This window comes from Aspergillus alliaceus (genome assembly GCF_009176365.1).
Source record: "Aspergillus alliaceus strain CBS 536.65 unplaced genomic scaffold BDW43scaffold_59, whole genome shotgun sequence".
In the NCBI taxonomy this organism is placed as follows: domain Eukaryota; kingdom Fungi; phylum Ascomycota; class Eurotiomycetes; order Eurotiales; family Aspergillaceae; genus Aspergillus; species Aspergillus alliaceus.
The window spans coordinates 33,482-56,017 of record NW_022474742.1 but is presented as its reverse complement, the minus strand read 5'-3'; the positions used below and the strand labels follow the sequence as shown (position 1 = coordinate 56,017).

At 43.1% G+C, this 22,536-nt stretch overlaps 5 protein-coding genes across 5 annotated transcripts; 4 read left to right on the top strand and 1 right to left on the bottom strand.

Annotated features, from left to right (window-relative positions):
• Window positions 1-5,870: 5,870 nt before the first annotated feature.
• Window positions 5,871-6,538, top strand: BDW43DRAFT_289906 (uncharacterized protein). The gene has a single exon (XM_032043450.1). It carries the CDS (start codon window positions 6,069-6,071, stop codon window positions 6,498-6,500), a length of 432 nt encoding a protein of 143 aa, XP_031895686.1. The 5' UTR covers window positions 5,871-6,068; the 3' UTR covers window positions 6,501-6,538.
• Window positions 6,539-7,248: 710 nt separating this feature from the next.
• Window positions 7,249-9,357, top strand: BDW43DRAFT_315489 (uncharacterized protein; the record flags this gene model as incomplete). The annotated part of the gene is made up of 4 exons (XM_032048071.1): window positions 7,249-7,462; window positions 7,543-7,756; window positions 7,811-9,061; window positions 9,114-9,357. The coding sequence occupies 4 exons, from the start codon at window positions 7,249-7,251 to the stop codon at window positions 9,355-9,357; spliced, it is 1,923 nt and encodes a 640-aa protein (XP_031895685.1).
• Window positions 9,358-13,863: 4,506 nt separating this feature from the next.
• On the top strand, window positions 13,864-16,258 carry BDW43DRAFT_322521 (P-loop containing nucleoside triphosphate hydrolase protein; the record flags this gene model as incomplete). The annotated part of the gene is made up of 3 exons (XM_032049572.1): window positions 13,864-15,723; window positions 15,781-16,021; window positions 16,074-16,258. 3 exons carry the CDS (start codon window positions 13,864-13,866, stop codon window positions 16,256-16,258), a joined length of 2,286 nt encoding a protein of 761 aa, XP_031895684.1.
• Window positions 16,259-17,140: 882 nt separating this feature from the next.
• BDW43DRAFT_315487 (uncharacterized protein) lies at window positions 17,141-19,221 on the bottom strand (the record flags this gene model as incomplete). Its single annotated transcript, XM_032048070.1, has 2 exons — window positions 17,141-18,775; window positions 18,850-19,221. 2 exons carry the CDS (start codon window positions 19,219-19,221, stop codon window positions 17,141-17,143), a joined length of 2,007 nt encoding a protein of 668 aa, XP_031895683.1.
• Window positions 19,222-20,094: 873 nt separating this feature from the next.
• BDW43DRAFT_315486 (uncharacterized protein) lies at window positions 20,095-22,126 on the top strand (the record flags this gene model as incomplete). Its single annotated transcript, XM_032048069.1, has 2 exons — window positions 20,095-20,436; window positions 20,516-22,126. 2 exons carry the CDS (start codon window positions 20,095-20,097, stop codon window positions 22,124-22,126), a joined length of 1,953 nt encoding a protein of 650 aa, XP_031895682.1.
• Window positions 22,127-22,536: the final 410 nt, after the last annotated feature.

The following is a 22,536-nucleotide window of genomic DNA, read 5'->3' as shown; positions in this document are numbered from 1 at the left end:
TTCACTGCTATTAATCCTTACCTTATCCTTGTCATTCCACCAAGGAGTTGGTATATCTACCCTGGTTAATAAGCTCAGAAGGCGACCCCAAACAGGCCTACTGTCTCTATCTATAGCCAAAGGTTTGTTTGAATTAGCCTTCTTTGCATGACTATTGAAGCTATTATGACTGGTATAGATCCTAGTTTCTGTTCCTGTTGACAAAGTCTATGGGTATCTAATAATAATTAATCCAGCTTTAGCTCTTGTCAGTATAATATTAAGATACCTTAGATTATTAAGGAAGCCCAGATCACTATATGGATTACAGTAAACTATAATATATATAATAATTTCTGTCTCTTATTCTTGAAATATATTAATAGTTAAAATAATAGTAAAGCTTAGCAGATAATCTTTCAATATCTCTACTTATCTTATATATGGGATTAGGATAGCCACTGGTTCTAACAGGGTGTTGCATATCTCTTATCTATTATCCTGTGAATATAAGCTAGTTAGTAAGTGATATATTTCTTTATATAGTCTGGCCTGATTGATGTTATTCTTGGATCGGTAACCAATATTCTCTTTAGCCAGACAGGGAGTAAATACCTGACAGCTAAAGACTTTTTCTATTAATATTTTCACTTCTGGCTAAGGGAATTTATTTATCAGTAGTGAATTGCTATAACATGTGCTATCTGTAGTAAGCCTCCCCTTATAAAACTCTTGTGATAGAAAATTATATATTTAGGGATATATCCGGTACTAGATATCTAGTATAACCTTACTAAAGCCTCCATTCACAATATCACAGTTTATATAGAGATGCTTAAAGAGTGAAACTTCTGAGTCAGTTACCTTAGTATATTTATAGGTAGACACATGGAGTTGTATATGGTCTTCTATAAGGATTATATAGGTATATTCTTTATTTAATAGAATTAGAGATATTAGCTCTGTTTGCTGCAACATTTTGTTAATAATAATAATCTGAAATTTTATATTGTGTAAGAGATCTAATCCGGCTCTAGTATATATTATAAATATAAGATAAGATTACTAAATACACTTAAGAGTATAGTATTTTATCTCTAGTTAGAAATTTATTTCTTTTCCTTCCATTGCATTACAGGTGTATTGGACTAAATCTTGGGCTACCTTATAAATCTAGATAGTAAAGAGCAAATTATAAGTGTGTTTTAGAAGAAGTTAACTTTTAATAAAAGTACTAACTTATATTAATAGAAACCTAAAGTAATTTAATACCTATATAGTCAGTATGCTTCAGATACCGCCTGAGAATATTATCTACAGTATTATAGATGGAGACAGTTACTAGTATTTAGTCTTCTAAGTTTCTCTATAGCAGCTCTTGTAGAATTACAGCTACTGTGTATGTCTTTCCTGTTCTGGGAGGTCTCCAGATACAGGTCAGGGATAAGGTAAGAGATGCCAAAACGGCCTGATTCTGTGACTTATTGAGATCAGATTAAGCTGTATAGTCAGTAAATTTATAAGTAGTATCTGCAAGAGCTTGGCTCTTCACTAGTAAAGAATACAGAGCATAAGTATCTACTTTATTCTTAAGTAACTTTACAAGTGAATCTAGCATTGCCTTAGATATAATAAAGGAGCCACAATGTTTTATATACTATTACTCTTCTGCAGTAAATATAGGTGGGTATGATAAAGGCCTGAACATAATCTTACCTGGCTGGAATAATTTAACCATAGCGTTAAATATAGCAAGACTAGTTAAGAATATATTTTCAGGATATTATACTAGTCTGAACTGAATATGGTCTTCTATAACTAGTTGTTTAAGCTTTAGCGTATTAAGATACCAGTGGCTTTTAAGGACTGGGAGTATAGGATTCTGCTGAAATAACTTGAAAACCTATAAGTCCTCTTACTTACTGAGTAATTCATAAGCTTCTTTACTGTGATCTAGTGCAATACCAAAAATATTATAAGTTAGATATTTCCTGACAGAAAGAGTTTTCTTAAGCAGTGTATAGTATAGCGGCTCTAGGATTTCAAAGAACAAGTCAAGAATCTGTTCAGGAGAATTCATAGTAAGGCAGATATACTTAACTAGTTCCTTAAAAGCAGAAATAGATATGGATTTTGTCTTGTAGAGAATATTTTATAAAGTATCTATAGCAAAGGAATCTATATTGTTAGCTGCTTGGATTAATGCGCGGACTAGGTATAGTGTCTGTTCCTATAATATCTGGACAAGATTAGGAGAAAATATCTGTTTCTAGAGAAAAATCCTTAAAAAGAACACTATATTACTAGGAGTGTAGGCAAGACCCTTGACAAGGCTATTAAGTAATGTATCGGGGGTCAACCAGGCAGTGATTAAGCTAGTGAATTCCAGATAGTACTGATATACTTCTGTGGAAAAGCTAGTTTCACCGTGGCTAAAGCAGAACTATAATACAGAAAGAATATTTAATTGAAGTTGCTTGTCTTCAAGAAAAGATAGATTTTAATCTCTAAGTAATATAGTGATTACTAGAGACTGTAGTATTTAATCTACTGTCAATAATTAGGGTATTGTCAATAGGGAGGTGATCTTCTTAAATAAGGATATAGTTTTGTCTGTATTGACACTATCTAGCTAAAGATTAAGGGTATAAAATAATTTTAAGTCAGTATTACTGATTATATAGAGTTCCTAGATATATATTAGTAATTGTGTCTTTTCTTCTTGTTATATTTATAAATAGGTATCTGGTATACTTACTGCTGTCTGAACTTCTTCCTGATATATACAACTGATTTGATTCTGGGTACTTTAACTAAACTTCTAAAGTGCAATACTAATTGCCCAGTTATAGTTAATGCCAGTATTAATAGTATTCTGGTATTCATGTGTATGGTTTGCTGCATCCTTCTTGCTTCAGTAGGCCAAAGTGTTATTAGCAGGATGTCCTATCTAAATAAAAGTATTTCCCCTTTGTTTATTATAAAGTTACAAGTAGCTTTAGTTATAATAGAGTCGGGACTTAACACTTGTGGTAATAATTCAATAATAGCCTAAGGGATCTCCATGAGTGTGAGGGAACACAATGACCTGCACAGCCCTACCAACCAAAATATCTTCACCAACAGCAATCCTGTTTAATATATAGATAGCAATGCTGAAATATTTATTGATTTACAGAACAAGTAACTTTTAGTAAAATTGATGAAATAACTATTTAAGTACCTCTATTAAATTACTTAAACAGCTTTGATCAGAGAAAATACATTTCCATCACAATCCAGTGTAGTTAAGGTAATAGAGTGATAATTCTTTCGGCTGTAGAATATTTAAACTGAGAAGATTATTCATGATCAAAGACAGATAGTTAAAGGCAGGAGGCAGTATCTGAAATAGCCAGTACCACTGTTCCACTGTTAATGTGTCTAGATTAATGTAGTGTAAGAACTCTTGGAGTTCAGATATTCCTTGTCAGCAGCACCAGTCATGAACAAGTTATAATATATAGAATTCTAAATATAATTATAGTTAGGAAAGAATTTCCTTCACAATCTCTTAAGTATTAAACTGGGTGAGGCTATCTTTTATTACAATACTTAACTGTGTCTTATTCTCTCTCTCACAGTGTAAAATGTTCAGTATAAAGTTATCAAGGATTTCGTCCTTGATAGGGGGAGGTCTCTCCAATCTTGGAGAAACATTTACTCAATTGCTATCTATATATAGAGAATAAAGGTAGTTAAGCTCCTGGCATTCACTGCTAAACGCTCCCTTTTGGATAGCCCATTCAAGGAATAAATTCTTAACACAGCCAAGGCTAGTACTTGTATACCGGGCAAAGTAGTCAATGCAGTCCTTAACAGTGATCTTATGAAATAATAGCGGCTCCGGTCCCGCAGGATACTCCACAGGCTGGGATATTGTTAATGGGATTAATGCAGGATCCTAGCAAACAAAAACTATTCATGGATTTAGCTGAGTTCTGATCAACAGTCTTATATTAGATGTATGTGTACAGGTATTGCCATCAAGATCTCTACCAGATATCTGGTCCGCTGCAGGTCAATCTCCCTTTACAGAAAAGATAATACAGTCTTTTAGGTAACACAACTCTGGCTGATTGACAGCTCTAAGCTTCTGTATATCTCCTGGATAAAGATATGGGTTTTGGGTCACAAGGACTTCGCAGCCTATTATTATATAAGCCTGTCCACTATATATCTTGTCAGTCACTCTTAAGAAACACTCCCCTTCCTCCAATACATCTCGGGGATCACAAGCACCGAAAACAAGTCTAGAATCCTGAACCAAAATTCAGCATCTCTGGCTCTGCTGTTTATTTAGTATTTTTGTATATTCACAAGTAATGAGACTATATAGGGGATCTGTTATGTTCTCTATACTGTGTAGAACCAATCTTTCAGCTAGATTAAATTTGTCAAGGGCACACAAGACCATGAACACGGTTGATAGCTCAGTAAGTGCTTCTTGCAAAAGCTGGAAGTGCTTATCTTGCTTTTTAAGAAGCATGTCAGTTAAGATTCCAAGGGCATGGAGCAGAAGAACTATGTCATTATTCAGGTATCTGTAGGTATATGGCTGTAAAGGGTCAGCACTTGACTATTATATAGAGTAGTTGAAATTACCATACTTTTAAGTATATAACTACAGTGAATGATAGATCTATTGTCCCTGAGAACTTTCATATGGATTGTCAGAATTAGAACCAGTATCTCTTGTGCATGCAAGGCTTGACAGTGACAATTCCCTTATATCCTTTAAACTGTATCTGGTACACCGATAGGTTATAGCGCGAGTTTTTGGCAACAATAGATAATTTGCATGCCAGAAGCTTTGCAGTATCTGCCTGACAAGCCCACACCCGTCGGTAAAATTATATTTCAACCGTGTGATATCTTCAATATCCTTATATCTTTCTTCAGCGACACTAATTACAGCTTGGCATAAAGAAAACAGAAGACCTATCCGTTTTGTCTTCTTTGCAACAGTCTTGATATTTGAGAAGTCACTAAGGGATTCTATATAATTAGAAGTTTTCTCTCGAGAGCCGCAAAGTAGATAACAGGACCGAGACTTGAGCTGGCTTGAGCTGTGGCCGTAGAAACTATATAGAACATTATTTATGGTAATCCCATGCTTCAGAAGTCGGGCCAAGTAGTCTGCAGACTCCCTCGCGGTACCTCTCTTCCATTGCCCTTCATCGTATTGTCCCACGCGAAAGTCCGCGCACGAGAAATGAACTAGCCTGTCCAAGGGAACCGACGAAGTTGCCCGGTTAGGGTCAACTTTGACGAACTTCAATACAAGCTTTCTGGTGCTAGGGTTCGACACCAATTCCAAAGACTTAATCAATCCCGCTGCATTCGTTTTGGGTGCTTTCGGCAAGCCTGGAACGTTGTAATACCAAGTGGTATCGCTCAGCGTAAACTCGGACTGTAGAGTGTACGTAAAGGAGCCGAACCGCTTCGAAGGCATGGTGAGTCGAGGGATTTTGCTTAGTGGGCTTATTGTAGGTATTTAATGTTCATGAGAAACATGGCCGATAAACTCGAGGGCTAGCGGGGTTTAATAGCTGATATAAAGGTGATGCTAACCGAGGCCCAATCATGCAGCCCAGGAATCAGCACGAAGTCTATAAATATACTCATATGCAATCTCGAATCATGACACGTTTTTCTTCCGAGCGGGGGTTCAAATTCACTATTGACCGTCATATAAATGTATTTACTTTTCGCCAACTTTTCCACATATTCAGATTAGGACTTATTCCCCAGTCTTCTTCGTTTTCGGCGAGAGCCACTAATTTTACTTTAATATGCACCCTGATACTTCTATATATATTTTAGGAGCACAATGTACAGGCAAGACCACTCTTGTCAATGCCTTGTTTGATGCAATTCAATACCAGCATAAGGATATTGTGCTACGCCGAATCACAGAGGTGGCTCGAACTGTTCTTCTGATACACAACTTCACGCGAGATGATATTACTAGTAGTCCATCTAAAGCACTTAAGCTGCAGAAGTTGATTCTGTCAGCACAGTTTGCCGCCGAAACCCAACAATCCTATATGCCAGTTCTATCTGATAGGTCCGGTATTGATCCTATTATCTACGCCACCATTTATGGGCCCCCGCATGGTCGAGAGTCTTTGGAAAGCACAAGACAATGGCAAATTTTGCGCAGTCGAATGATGAATTCGTTGGTGATATTGTGTCCACCGCATCAGGAATGGCTGACGGACGATGGAACACGGTTAGTGGCGAGTAGCTGGAAGGACTGGCAGGAGACACATACCACATTTTGCCAGGTTTTGGCAGAGAACAGCATTCCATTCGTTGCGCTTCCAGATCACCTGTTGGAGTTACAGGACCGGGTGGATTTCGTGTTTCGGGAGTGGACCACTGCTTTCCCACGAGTGATCACAAATACACCATCAGTTTCTAGGGGCCTATCCGACCAGCCCAACCAACAACTAGTAGGAGATGCATCCAACTCATAGAGCTTGGTATGAAGAACGTCTACTCAGAAGGGGATTACGCTGGTACTTACCTGTGCTTGGGGTCCTTGTATTCCCGCTTTTCCTTTCTATTATATAACTAGCATGTTTCTTATTTGACAAAGACTGTTCCTCTTCACGTCCCCATGCTACCTAACATATGTATTAAGTAATTATTCGTAGACCGCCTCCGTTGAGGAGTATTCTCTTTCTTTCTTTGTTTCCTTTTCTTTTCCAAAACCCTTTATACTCCTTACCATAGCCAAAGTTTTCCTTCCGTAGCGTTCTGCATTCAATAGTAATTTCTCTTGTTCAAGACACGTTTCGTTTGCCAATCGCTCCTGGCAAAATTACCACGCTATACCCCTTTCGGTACTAAAAACCTGCCGAGGCGGGAACTTCCATTTTAGGAACAGAACTGTCGCAGCCGCCTTGCAGTGTTGATTGGCTCTTAGGATGAGAGCATATGCATATTGACGAAACATTCCGATTCTGAATGGCCCACGTTACGGACTGAGAGGTGGAGCTGCGACGTTGAACATATTTCCTTTTCGGATTTCGCACCATGTCAGATTGCGAAAGATGCTTCTCAGTGTGGTTCTTGAACGGCGGGTTCTTATTACTTTACACAAAACGACTACTCTAGTCTCCTTGGCCCTAGCTTTGTTACTAGCAACAGACAATATTCATAGAACCTGCCGGGAAAACCTGATCATTTCAGCCACTACTGAGTCACGGAAAGGTTACCAGGATGGCTACTCCGCAGCATACCAAGATAGTACAGGACCGTCTTGGGTATACCTTCAAGATTGAGGAACTCTTGACACAAGCTCTCACAGCAGCCGGCAAAGGGGGCAACAAAGACGGAAGTAATATACGCGGCAATAGTAGATTGGCGCATCTGGGGAATTTCCTTATACAATTCCTTTCCGTCTACGTTGGATATACGTTAGATAGCACCCGAGGTAAGTACAAGATAGACAAGTATACACTCAAACAATGCAAAAGCAGCCTGAAGTGCCCGGGGTATCTGATGTCTGAAAAGAGGAATCGAGCAAGCTCAACGTACAGTTTGGTAGTACGGAACACTGTGCCAGGGTCGCTGAAAGGGCTGACCTTGACAAATGCCTCAACTATGACACGAGAAAGGGCGCAAAATCAGCTTTAGTACTCAGAAAGGCCATCTATGCCATTGCAGCGGCCATATTTTTGGATTCTCAAAGCATCGATGCGGTCGTTTTGGCGATGAAGAACCTGGGGTATGGGACCGGCTATTCATGTTTGATTCTTACTCTAACAATGCACATTTACAGGCTTTTCGCCCCAGATGAAGCTGTCATCGATCCAAGGATGTTGTCAGTCGACCGTACTACCGCATGTCAAAGCATCCACGACACGGTTATGACCTGCTTTAGGACGGGTGTAACAAGCGATATACTTCGAAACAACGATCACTTGAATAGTGTGCAACCGCAGATAAGCACCCCGGCTGAGAGGACGAGCACAGACCTCATTGAAGACCACGGCTGGAATGGTGTCTCGGTGAACGGTACTGACGATATCCAGCCTATTCCTGGTATAGTACGGCAAGGACCAATAGAAACCATTCGCGCGCCAGTTGAAGAAATATATCCTACAGGACAAAATCAAGATATTTTGGAGAAAGCGTTGGATGATGCCAATGCATTACTCGGAATGGACAATATTAACGACTTATCTATGCTAGATATACTGTCCAACAATTCCACACCTTGCGGGTCAGCTACAGTTGATCCAGGAAACAGAGCTATCGAGCTGCAAGAAACCCCCAATTCTGCAAAGCGACGGAGAGTCACACCAAATTCTGCGTCTACTGACGGTATTCAGACTTCTAGGGATGATTGTTTGTCGGGTATTGAACGCCAACTTTCCCTTTGCATAGCAAAAGAAGCGCAAAGGTGCATCGCTCACGGTGTCCCAACTCCCGACTCCACAATACTCGAAAATACCTTGAGGGCACGGATAAAGCGCCTGAATAAAAGGCAAGCTAATGTGCTAATTTTAATTAAGATATCGATTGGCAACTCATACTCAATCGCTGCTTTGCAGCAGCTGAGGGACTCGCAGTGGACGCAAGACGACATGCCGCGTTTGCACATAAAAAATGGAATATCGATCCACGAACGTTTTCGCCTGATTAGTGTATTGGACGACAAAATAGCTTACTACAAGCTCCTTCGACGATATCATATTTTCCATTTGTATCAGGATTGCACGGGGCCCTCTAGCCGAGCAGCCACAGAATTTGTTCACGTAGATCCTGAAGAATTTCAGCGGACGAAAAAACCCGGAAACCCAGGGAACAATGCTAAAGCCGAGGTGACAAAATTCATGTTGAGCGCAATATACCCTAATCTCAATGAGACTATGGATGGGTATGCCACGAAATACAAGAACGTGACCAAGTTACAGACCCTAGGTAGACGGTTTCAGGCCTTAGCAAACAGGTTCGGGATGGGTGTACTAGGCCTTTTACCCTTTGGTGGAATGGCGAAGCCGTTAGATATGGAAATATCCGAGACCATGTAAGTTGTCTGCTCAACAAAGCTCACCAATGTACTAAAAAGTGGGGAAAAGGATTGCAGAAGTACCCGAGACAGCCTTCAATACCTTCGTGACAGTCCTTGACGAAGTCGAAGGAGAGACTCTCAAGGCACTTAGTGGAATGGTCTCTCCGATTATTGATCAGTTAATCTACGGCTACGCACCATGCGACCGGATGCATCCGACAGAAGGAATCCATCTGGAACAGATCCTGACGTACCCCAAGGGGTCCGATGCACTTCTTAGGATTCTCAATAGCTCATTTGGCACTCAATAAAAGGTTAGGATTGCGAGAACAGATGCAGGCGCATGTCGGTGTCCCTATCATAGATCCTATCTCTTCTTTGTTATTTCACATATGCAGTCCCCAATGATATTAGAAGACTTCGTTTAGCAACTGAGCCTTCGGCTGTCCGGTGATACTCATGATTCTGTTGTACCGACCCATAACTCTAGGCTTTCACTATGGAGATAAACGGATTGCCTCACAGGGAATGCATATCTGGTGCAGTCGACGACAAGAGTATGATAACGTCCTCGTAGACTGCCGACCAATAGATGTATCTCATAACCTGGTATCTTTCGTGGCTGGAAGCAAGCACTCTCTCACCTAAAAGTAAATCTCTCGCCATGTGTGGCGATAGTATTTTTCTCAGCCGTAAGATGTAGTTATGTAGATCCAGACTTAATTCATCCGCAGTTGGTTACTGGTAGGATGACAACGTGATGCATCTTTGCTGGTCAGCAACTACTAGGCAGCATATGGAATCATTCTGCAATGGGATACATCCAGCGATCATTTTCAGGGGCAGAAAAAGCTATTCCGACACCGGACCTATGTGATTCCATAGTTATCGTTAGCATAACCGAATCGCCACCTTACTCGATATGGAGCTTGTCCAAAGACATACGAGAAGAATCAACGGGGATAACTAGGGGATTTACTATACCTTCAGCAATGACGTTGTTTATCAAGGGTTTTCCGATGTAAGGCTGTTCATGATCCCTATGATTTGTAATTTAGCTCTGCTTGCCTGTTACTGTACCTAGTTTCTTGGCAATGCTCAACCGTACTTAGAACAGTTATAGCTTGCTGGAGAGTGTTGTCGGTATGTTGTGTATAGCAATATACGATGCCTTTTATAAGATAAATGGACTGATTGCACATTGCTCGTGTCTACCGTACTCGACTATGGCATCATTGGTTGAACAAACACTTCCCGTGATAACTGTCTCAGCCAGGATGTCGATACCTTGCCAACTATGACATGCTTATGGGTGTCGCATATCGATTTGTCAGCCTATTCAAAGTATAAGCCTCGTGTGTGAGCTTTGCATCGAAAAGACTCAAAACATGCCCGGTATGTTTCTGTGTAGATGGGATGAGGGAGGTTGGCGGTTATCAGGGCGGTCCATTGTAAGGCCCGCCTAAGAAAGACGCGATTCATAGGCAAAGGTAGCTTAAGGTAGCTTAAGGGGGCCCAACGAATGTGTGGACAGGGGTGGAACATTTGAAAGCAGCAGTTCTGAGATCATTCGAGACTGCGAAAGTATTGAACGGGTAACGAGGATGGCGCGAATCAGAATAGCTGATCTGTTGTGGTCATTCCTGAAAGGAAGATATTATATAGGCGACAAATACGTTTACTAATATACACGATAAAAAGTGCTTGCGGCCAAAGGTTAGGTCTAGAATATGTCACCGATCACTTTGTTTTCATTTAACCAAGGGGAGGGTTAAATTATTTCAGCCAGATTCCATAAATATCTTGACGTAGTGCCTTAGCCTAGACTGGCCGCGCCATCTCCAGTAATCTGGTCCAAAACTCATTTCTGACCCTTCAGTTGCATTTTGGAATGACTCTGCAGAAGCTTGCAACCTCTCCTCAAATTGTCCAAGTGTAAGATACTTCTAATGCTTTTCCTGGTGTGATGTTTCTTTCGCTATCATATTATACTGTAGGTTTATATTTGTTGCTACAAGTAGAAAGATGATCTGACGGCATGCTCTTTAGAAAATTAAACAATTGGATTTTCGATACTGTATTTAATTAAACACACACAGAATATGCACAGTGGTCCAAGATTCGACATGATGTAAAGGGCGACTAATGAGCCCCCTGGCTTGAGTCTAATCAACGCGAAAACTAATTGAGATAGCAATAGTCAGAGTCCTTCGCATTCGGTACAGAACAGTATTCTTCTCTCAGATGCTATTAAATCGTAGTTCCTCCACAGAATACTAAGCCGTACTGATGATCGAGGTAGAGACAGTGTAAAATATAGTTTTTGTAATCAGGATACTCCTAGGGCGCCTTCTCAACTCCCATTTCTATAACTATACATGATACAGTAACATCGGCAAATATAATTTCCTGAAAAATATTCTGGGGCATGACTTGGTGGCGACCTAATTCAGTACAGTAGAAAGCGTAATGGCATCTATTACAGAACCTGGGAATACCCTTTTAACGGCTGCCTGAATCCACTAGGAGCCATACAGAGGCCAAGGACGTACGGTGTTGGGCTCTCTATGTTGAGTATTTCCGTAAATGACGCCAGTTTTTCTCCAATTCTTTGCGTCATAATGTAGAATAGGTTTTTCAAGCGCTGGTTATTTGGCCGAGATTTTTTGCCGCTTGTCGAAAAAGTCGTCCCCAGCTGGATTTAACCAGCCCTTTAAATTATTAGCCAGTCCTACTAGAACGCTCGGTAGGTATTACCTTCATCCTTAGATCACTGGGAAAATGGGTCCAGCAAAATGTAATCACTCCATAGCTGAGGATTAGCGGTTTCTTCAAATATTCTTCCCTTCTTCAGGTCGTTAGATCAGGGCATTAATAATGCTTCTGAACAGGGGTCAAGCAGTCAATACTTTTAATATATATATGAACAGCACATTCATCACATATTAATGTGTGGTCAAGGAAAACTTGGAGTTACTTAGCCATCACAAAATAAAATGCGAAAGGCGGTGGGTGGTCGGAACCGCCACTAATAACTGTCAACCGAAATTACCACTAAAGCTCCACTATCAGCCACCACCCTACTGCATTTAGAATAGCGCCTCGATTACTACTCTAAGCCATGGTCATCATATATCATCATCCTGTATCATCCTGTATCATCATGATACCGCATGATTTAGTGATCTTCTTAAAAGCCTATATATATCGCTCATTTTACCACTAGATCAGGAATTAGACCTCATCAATTCATCATTTTGCACTCATTAGAATTCAGCGGTAGATTACTAGGTTAACATTGTATCCAAGTAATCTAATAACATGCTGGCGACTAGTCGGAAAAGAAAAAAGGGGGAACATATTTGTGAGCATTATACCACTCATGACCCTAAGTGCAGCCAATTAGGAACAGCACATGTATCCATTTGAATGAATTAGATTGTCTTCCTACTTAGTTGTGTAAAATCAGCCCATTCATCTTATACCTGGTTCGTTATCTCACTTCCTCTTCCGTGAATATTATTAGTATGGTGAGAGAAACATATTGTTATTCGTTGACCGCGATGCCCAGTTCTCAAAATGCCTTTACCTAGAACCATTACAGAGCTAAGCCACCATAGTAGGTGTCCCTCTCTAAACTCATTTATCACTCTTCAAAATAATTGGTTAGTCTTGAAAATCCGCGTTATTCGACCAGTTTCCCTTATCTCTACCAGCCGCTCATAGCTAAGTGCGAACGCTATCCTAACTCCGGTAATAAAAACCACTCGAGGTGGGAACTTCCCTTTTAGGGGCTACTACGGAATTGTCTCACTTGCAGGCGGGCTCAAAGTTACCAATGGTGTGCATACCTTCTTTCAACCTTTGTCCCTAGTATCATGTTAAATTGCGGGAGATGGTCTGATGGTCTCGGCCTTGCTTTGCTTGTAGTTTAGGTTCTTATCGACATAGGAGATCTCTCTTGTTTTGTCCAATTCACAAAATGCACCAAGTTCTCAATGAGAAGTAAAGAATCGTTCAACTGCTAGGCGTCTCCTGTGCTGCAATGCGGTAGTTTCTGTTTTCGAGTGTCTCATGTTCACATTCGTAATTCTAGTTTCAACTCGAACCATAGGTGCCCGAGGGGCTCTAGTTGTGTACCCTGGAGGTGGAATATACACATAGCCGTTATGGACCAGGGATAGATTCGAAGGCGAAATTACGGTGACATGCTAAGTAGACAACGGAGGTGAGTGTATCAGCGTCGTTCATTACGCGACTTTTGCAACAGAAAACCGACACACCCTACCTAAGTTGCAGGTTTGTTGCCCTTTCAGTAGGTAGTAGTTTGCTCTGTCATAGTTTACTACCTAAGGGGTACCCGTTTAAGCCGTCTCCGAAACTGCCTGCAGAACCAGGTACGTTATCCATTCAATGCTGCTCGACTAACATATTCTCTGTCATGCTATCCCTCGCTGGTTGAGACAGGAATTGTAATCCAAGCCTGTAGTTCGGCTCGTCCAACTATATCGAAGCTCTTTATCTGCCGAGAATGCATGATTGATACTATTAACCAATAAGGGGGTGTTGAGTTATATTAGCCTTCGCATTCCTGCTTGGTATGAGTAAGGGACAGAAGGGGATATGAATGTATAGCTTCGCCTAGGTCAAGGGTGGATTTATCGTTGTGGAGCTATGGCTGTAAGTGTATATAATATGATATAAATTCATACCCTGTCCTCTGTCCTCCATGTCTCCATGGAAGCATATCTATCTTTGTTGTGAAACACATTATCCAACACTCGTCAGTTGTTGCCACTAGGTACTTGCTCGTGAAGATGGTCTTGCGTCATTTTTCAACTAGCTCTTTGGAGGTACTGTGTACAGAAGAGCACCTGGAGCTCCTGGACTCGGTTGATACTTTACGTCTTCAAGGTATCAGTCACTACATCTCCCTTCCCCAGATAATCGTCTGCGGAGACCAATCCTCAGGAAAAAGCTCCGTGCTGGAGGCAATATCTGGCGTTTCATTTCCGGTTCGAAGCAGTCTTTGTACGCGATTCCCGACTGAGCTTGTCCTGCGTAAAAGTGCCCAGACTGGAGTGAGCGTGTCTATCGTTCCTCATCGATCTCGCAGTGATGTTGAACAAGAAACACTTTCACGCTTCCATGAGGAGCTCGAGAGCTTTGAAGGTCTCCCGCAGTTGATTGAGAATGCAAAAACTGCCATGGGCATATTTACCCATGGCAAAGCCTTCTCCAATGACCTCCTTCGGGTTGAAGTCTCAGGACCCGACCGGCCCCATTTGACGATCGTTGACCTTCCGGGCCTAATCCACTCCGAGACAAAGCAGCAGTCAGCCGCTGACGTTGCGCTTGTTCAAGATGTCGTTCAATCCTATATGAAGGAACCGAGGAGTATTATCCTTGCGGTTGTTTCCGCGAAGAACGATTTTGCCAATCAGATCGTCCTACGACTCGCACGGGAGGCAGATCCCTCAGGCAAGCGAACACTCGGTGTCATCACAAAGCCTGACACACTGGTTCAGGGTTCGGAAAGCGAGGCCCAATTTGTCTCTCTTGCCAAAAATCAGGAGGTAGATTTTCGTCTCGGCTGGCATGTGCTCAAGAACATGGACACGGAAAAAGGAACATGGAGCCTATCAATTCGAAGTAAGCAAGAGACCGAGTTCTTTTCTACAGGTGTTTGGGAGGACTTGCCACGTTCCCATGTTGGTATAGACACGCTCCGGGAAAGGTTAAGCAGGCTACTTCTCGGTCAGATTGCCGCTGAGCTACCTAGCTTGATGAATGAAATACAGGCCAAAATAGACGAATGCGTTAAGAGGCTAGAGAAGCTAGGAGAGCCTCGCTCTACTCTTCAGGAGCAGCAGTCGTATCTTCTCCACATCAGCCAATCTTTTCAAAATCTCGTGAAAGCCGGTCTGGATGGCAGTTACAATGACCCATTTTTTGGGAGTGCCCACTCAGAGAGCGGCTATCAGAAGCGAATGCGTGCGGTAATCCAGAACCTGAGTGAAGATTTCGCCCAAAATATAAACGAAAAAGGCCACTACCGTCATATATCCAACGGCGAGGATGATGAGAAAACCTCAAATATGCAGTTATTTGTCACTCGCGAACAGTACCTTCAACATATTGAAATGTTGCTCCGACGAACCAGGGGAAGGGAGCTTCCTGGGACATTCAATCCAATGATCGTCAACGATTTGTTCAAGGAACAATCCCAGCCGTGGCAAAATATTGCAAAAGACTATATTGCTAAGGCTTGGGAAGCAGCGAAGATATTCATATATGCCGCTGTCACTGAAGTTAGCGACATGGCAACCTCGAGCGCTTTGCTGAAAGATGTCTTCGACCCGGCCCTCGGCAATCTCTTGAAGAAAATGGAGATGAGGTTAGATGAAATGCTTGAGCGCCACCGGAATGGGCACCCAATAACATACAATCATTATTTCACTGACAACTTACAAAAGTCTCGTCGGAATGTATTAGAGGGAGAGTTCTCTAAGGTCTTAACACATTTCTTCAATGTCACTGAAGTTAATACATTTAATTTCAAAAATAACACGTTTGATCTTCGCAGTCTTTTGGATTCACTGCTCAAGTCTTCTGAAACGGATATGATTCGGTTTGCCGCCCGGGAAGCTTTGGATTGTACATTGGAATATTATAAGGTCTGGTGTTCTCTCGGGAAAACTCTCTATTCAGAAGGCCATACTGATACGGTCTAGGTGGCACTGAAAGGTTTCATTGATGGTGTCGCAACAGACGTTGTGGAAACGACCCTCGCCAAATCCATTGACCAGCTATTTTCACCTATCGTGGTGTACCATATGCCAGACACTCTGGTCGCGCGAATTGCAGGGGAGTCAAAGGAGAATCGAGATTTACGTGACCAGCTTTCGAAGAAGCTCAAAATACTAGGCAAGGGATCTGCTACCTGCAGAAAGTTCGTCAGCATCCAACAGACAGGTAAAACTCTACATTCGTGGCCTTCTCTGACGAGAGAGCTAATGAATGGCAGCAGCGCTCAGCTCCAGCCTGCAGCGGATTAGTGTTCCCAGTAACAACACCAGAAATAATTCAATGTCATTCTGCGACGATGCTGTGTCGCTTAGCGAATCTACATCTAGTCCAGAATACGAACATTCTGATAGGAATCACCACCCAGTTGATGTGGATGAGGCTTCATGCCCAGAGGAACCCTAAATCCGAGCTCCAAGCTCCATCATGTATTCGCCGATGCTTTGTTCACCAGTAGAGCAAAGGAAGGCAAGAAGGGCAGAGTGCATAATAATTACTTGAATTAGAAGATGCTAACTCCGGCGTCTTTGGCTCAACTGCTTATCAGTTAAATTATTACTGTCCTGACCAAAACGCATTGCAATGATGAAGAAATTATCAAACCGTGAACTGCCAACTTCATCCTTTAAAAATACAAAATACAGTTTCTTTTCTTTTCTTTTTCTTTTTTTTTTTTTCTCTATTTTTCATTAGTAGGATTTTGATCTTGAAAAATCTCAATAGTAGGCCTTGCTCAGCTCTAACTGGAGCACTGCCCATGGCAGGAAATTGCATGCGGACCTCACCTAGCACTATGTCCAACCATAATGTGGATGAACAGTAATAATGGCGTTGTCTTGGATGTCATTATGACTTTGGCATATTCCAGAATCAAATGTTCCGCTAGAGAGCTAGATCCACTCATAAATAACATCTCCCATGCACTTTAAAGGGCGGAATACAAATATAGGTAGTAATTTCTCTTATGACGCTTTCTAGTAGCGTCATAATTCACCATGTGGTCGCAAACAAGATCCTATAAAATCACCGAGTTTAAATAACAGCCAATATACAACAATCAAAACCAATGTGAAGGCAAAATACCGAATTCCACTGTAATATCCTGACTAATCAAAACTTTCATGATACTAAGAGTCTCAGTTTAGTAGAGAGAGGTGTCATGTCGTGCACTAACTGCTAAGCCCTGTAGCCAAGAGGTCCAAGAAAACAGATGATCCTTGCCCTCATCTCAATGACGCTTAATGGAAGCGAATCAGATATGCACTGCTATATTGTGGGCTATAAATTCTATTGGTAATATCGGGAAGATTCTGATCGACTCGTCCACTTTGTCTCCCCAATTCCCAATTCGCCCTTCGTAGGGTCATCACTTCGAACATCGCCGAATCTGATTGACACATCCCCCATCGCACGGGCCCGCTCTAAGCCACTTACTGCGCTACTTACGCTAGCAATATGATAGAGCTGTGGGTTGTCTCGTGTGAAGGTCGATATGTAACCAAGAATATCCGGATTGAGCGTCCGTGAAGCCAAGGTAAACGAGACAACGGAGGCACCAACCATGAAGAGGGAGGCGAATAGGAACATACTCCACCACCCCCAGTTCATGGTGCAAGTGGGAATCGTATCACGCTGTGTAAAGACGCCAGAGATACTTTTGATCGGAGCAGAACTAAGATATCCATACGCGGCGTTTTCGCTAGTCCACGGGAAATCTCCTGTCATAATTATGGGACCAAGCCTGGCTATATAGAACGTATTGATAAGGTGCATGAGGCGCTGCGAAAATACTTCCTTCGATAATCTGAAGAGGTCTGTTGCGGGTACCTCTTCTCCAACTGTTCCGTTTGGACTAGCCATGTACTGCTCCATGAATGAGGGGGTCCCCGGATGTGTCACCGGGGTTGCAGATTTAAGAGCGGTGGCGAACTGGTCGAACAGATGGATGTTTGAGAATATTGACTGCGAACGAGGAGATGTACGTCTTTGGAGTCGAACAGCACTTGCGAAGCAGTCACCTCTGCTACTGGAAGCGCCTATATCAGGGCATTCGCAGTTTACAGCAACTTCGACGAACTGCTCGTGGACAATGCAGTCCGCATACGTAACCCCACGGTAATTAGATGGGCTGTAATTTGGAGATATCCACCGGATAATGGGAGCAGAGTACTTCTCCATGCTGTTACTGTTGCTGTTTAGCTCTGTCCCATTATTCGAAGGGTTAAGATACGTGAAAAATTTGTAAGCGGTGTAGTTGACTCTCGATGGCCACACTCCTGAGCCAGAATCATTAGCTACCGTGCGACAGTCGACATCAAAGTAGGAGCTGTTGATGTTGAAAGTTGTATTCCCAACTCGTGAGAGGCCGGAGACAGGAATCCCTAGCAGTGATGGATATGTTTTCACTAATGTATAATTCTGAATTTCCCGCCATCCAGAAGTGTTGCCTGCCGAGTCTTGTTGATCAAGCTCTCCTATGAGCGGTAGCTTGACATTTCCCCAGAAGTCAGAGGTAGAAGATCTGGTGGTGCTGGCAGTCAGGAGGGCTGTGAAATAGAGGTTATCAGGCGCAGGGCTTTTCGCTTGCCAGTATGAGATATTCGCCGACATAACCCCGGCGTTGTTTGTGTCAAAATGTGCAAGGGCAACGAGAGAGGCATTTTTGCGCAAATCAGCAGACATAATGCGTAGCACAGATTGTGCACCGAGTGGTGAGAGAGCCCAGACGAGGAAAAGACAAAGTCCCAGGATATTGAATGATCGCATCGCAAGCTGTGTAGATATCGCTCCCAACACCGTCATGCTTCCCATCAGCTGCTCAAGCAAGCCCAGGAGACTGCCGCGTTCGAGTTTCCACCGCGCAGCCTGTCGCATTGTCTGGCCTACAACGGCAGCAAAAACTATAGGGAAGAATGTAGCAAGCTGAGCACCGCGGTCAGCAGAGTGCTGAAAATCTTTTCGACGCTACGCTCTCCTGTTGATAATTATGGACTGACCACTTTCATTGCCAGCTGCATTCGGTCCCAGCTCTCATACTCCACTGCGCGATTGTTCAGCCAGAACGCGATTCCGGCAAGGAAAAGAAACGGGGCGACAGCTGCAACTGAAACGAATTGCGCAACCCACCGCCGGTTCTGTGTGCGCAATCTTCGTGAGGATCCATGGCTCTCTATCATGTCCGTTCTTGCTATTGTTGTAGTAGTTGTTGTCCGCCGCCATCGTGTATTTTCCCTGACGTTTGACTGCGAATCGGGGCCAATCAGGGTTTCTGCACTATTTGGAGTGATTCCTCGGAGGGGAAGGGTCTCAGGAGGCCGGACATTGTCGGGATCTGGGCTGACTGGATGATAGCTATAGTGCTCAGGCATACTTATTTTGTGGACAGCAAACAACTAGTCTAAGATCCCAAGCACATAGAGCCCCGCATGTTTATATTTCACAGTATTTGTAGGCGCCGTGGCTTTCTTTTCGTTTGCTTCTCGTCAGCCTCGTGGCTTTCAACAATATAGTCGTCAGTCCCTTAGATTCCGGCCCACCTTAACCAAAAGTGGAAATTGGTCCGGGGAGCAAGACCTTGCCAGTGAGCGATCATGGTAAGCTGAATGAACAGATGGGCACAGGAATAATTTACTAGCCTGAATACCGACATGGACCTAAGGGGTTTATGGATGCAAGGCTTGAGGAGTTGAACTCAGCCTTTCGCTTTCGGTGCGGAGATACCAATCAGAGCGCGGGCCCTATTTATCTGTTGGTGGCCCGGTCGTCAGTCCCTTGAATTCCGGCCCACCTTAACCAAAAGTGGAAATTGGTCCGGGGAGCAAGACCTTGCAAGCGAGCGATCATGGTGAGCTGAACGAACAGGTGGGCACAGGAATAATCTGCTAGTTTGGGTACCGACATGGACCTAAGGAGTTTATGGACCCAAGGCTTGAGGAGTTGAACTATGCCTTTCACTTTCCGTGCGGAGATACCAATCAGAGCGCGGACCCTATTTTGGCTGTTGGTGGCGCGGTCTTCGCACCACCCTTATTGGTACACGCTGGCTATACTTGGATAATTCCTTTTGTGCTGGGATACGCTGAATATGAGAACAGGTGCAGTTAGTGAATTATGCTTTATGAGGCACAAGTTCTTTACTATAGCTAAAAAACGATTATTTCTCATACCGCTTCCCTCTCTGAAAATCACTGGAGTCGAAACACAATACAAAATTAATCTACAAAAGAGTCAAAAACAGTGAAATGCCTCCATTACGCAAAAACGTAGCCTGGCCAAAGGAGAGCAATACATCCCTCTCCTATAGTGGAAGTGCTCCGGCCTACGAACTCTTGCCTCACACCCATGGTCAACCGAGTACATCTGATGCCACGAGAAGCCAAACGATCGACTCGAGAACCGAGAAACACGTCTGGCCACGAGAGGCTAGAAAGCTTCAACGTTGGAGTACGACCACAGCGTTGGTGGATCTTGTCTGCTTGCTGATGCCCGCCCCATTCTTCGCCTTGGTGTACATATGCGCCACTCGGGACGGGAAGTTGGTTCACAAAGAAGATTTGGAGAGGATTCAAGAGGGGATAATTATCGTATGCCTGCCTCATGGCGTCCATATGGCGCCAGAAGGGATTACCCTTAGCTCCATTACTGACGATGTGTCTTTCATAGTCAGCAACGGCCTTCCCACTGATTTTCTCGGCTGTCGTGGGCAGGATGACCAAGCGAATCACGTCATGGCAACTGGAAAGAGGGAGCTCGTTGCGATCCCTAGAGCTTCTAAACGGCAGTACGACCCTCATTAATTCAATATCCACATATCTGTCACTTCGTCATTTCAACCTCCTTGGTGCGTCCCTGGTCTTGTTATGGGCTGTGTCGCCATTGGGAGGTCAGTCACCACTCCAAGTCTTGCGGACCCGCCGAGTTACAGGTACCTTCGCCAATACCATGAGTTATTTGAATATGAGCAGTCCCGGCCACGCCTATTTTGGTGGCACCAGTAGTACAGTAACAGGAAAGCCGTTTGTTGAAGCTGTGTACTATGCAAGCCTCCTTGCCCCTGCAAACGTCAAGTCCTCGGGGATGGACGCCTGGGGGAATGTCAAAATACCTTTTCTCCCTACGGTCAGTAGTCTATCAAATCATACAGGTTGGGTAGACCTCGCCAATGAGGCAATGAATTACTCGTCACTAGCTGGGGTTCCAATCATGGGACTGGAGAAGAGTGGAAATGTCTCATTCGTCATTCCTTCAACCTATTTCGTGCTTGAGCGTTCATCGAAGCCTTCTGTCAAGACGATTAGGCCGTACCCGCCAGTCGACCCTACTGCCAATCTTACTGGATACAGGCTTAATGGTCAAGGGTTCTCTAGCTCCTATCGACCTGATTATATTGACGTCGACCCAATTCTTCTGCAGACTAAGTACAAAAACGTATCAGTACTTGAGCTGGGCGGTATGAGTGGCAAAATGAGTTTTAATGCAAATAATATGAACATGACAGCATATTTCCAACTAAACCAGGTCTATATTGAAGCAGAGGTGGTCTGCAGCGTTGGGCAAAGTAGGGTCTCCTCCTCATCCACTTATGATCATTCCTGCAGCGTCAGGGCTATGCGCCGGAGAGAGAATATACCTGAGATTGCATACAATTGGCAACAATGGTTAGGATTCTCCTGGACGAACATGATAAGCTACTTCAGCCAGACAACGATGAATCCCAATTACTCCATTCCTGAAGCATATATCCGCAACCCAGACTCACCTCTGGCAGCCAATCTCTCTGATCCTTCCACAGCCCTTGTAGACTGGGACACACTTACACTACGCCTGAGTCAACTTTTCAACACATACGCATTTGGTAGTTTGGATCCGACTGCGATCATCCAAAGCTCCTCGTCCAAATTCTCAAATGAAACGGGGGCCCATGGGGCTTATTTCAATAATCTGCCAGTGTATACGGTTAACTGGGTATGGCTGTCGATTTTCTCTGCAGCTACATCAATACTCACCCTGTGTGCCCTGACTCTCACCACATTGCATTTCTTCACCTTAAATCCTGATATTCTAGGCTATGTGTCCACAGCCACCATGTATTCTAGCCATCTTCCGGTACCACCAGGAGGGAGTACCCTAAATGGAGAAGAACGCGCCCGGCTGCTGAAAGACATGGCTATCCGACTTGGAGATGTGCAGCAATATGATCTAGTGACAGGGCAATTATCGTTCGGCACAATATCCTCAGCAGCTCGGCCTCATCTGGGAAGGCTTTACTCGTAGCTGATGATGATGGGCCGAACCAGAGATTAGTCTCTCTATTTGATATTTTTCGCGTTAGGGGGCCTAGTAAGGCCCTATATATAGTCTTTCCTGCGCCCCTTACGGCTTCCTGCATTCCGTAGTAAAGAATATGTTAGTCTGACAAAGTGTCCTTAAAAAATTGTACGCTTATTGTAGGGAGTGACCTGAAATTATTTCTATAAGAGAAAGGGGAGACAGTGCTTTTATTATACTCGAGGATATAAGTCTCTTACGCTGCTATTTAAGGCTATTGAGAACTAAGGCTTGATCAAGTAAACTATAGAGCTTCATCTACGGAATAAATTCCGTATGGAAACAGATTGATTGGAAATTAATCTAATGTTCAACTTGTATATGTAAGCCCTCAGGTTTACAGAAGTAATGAAGGT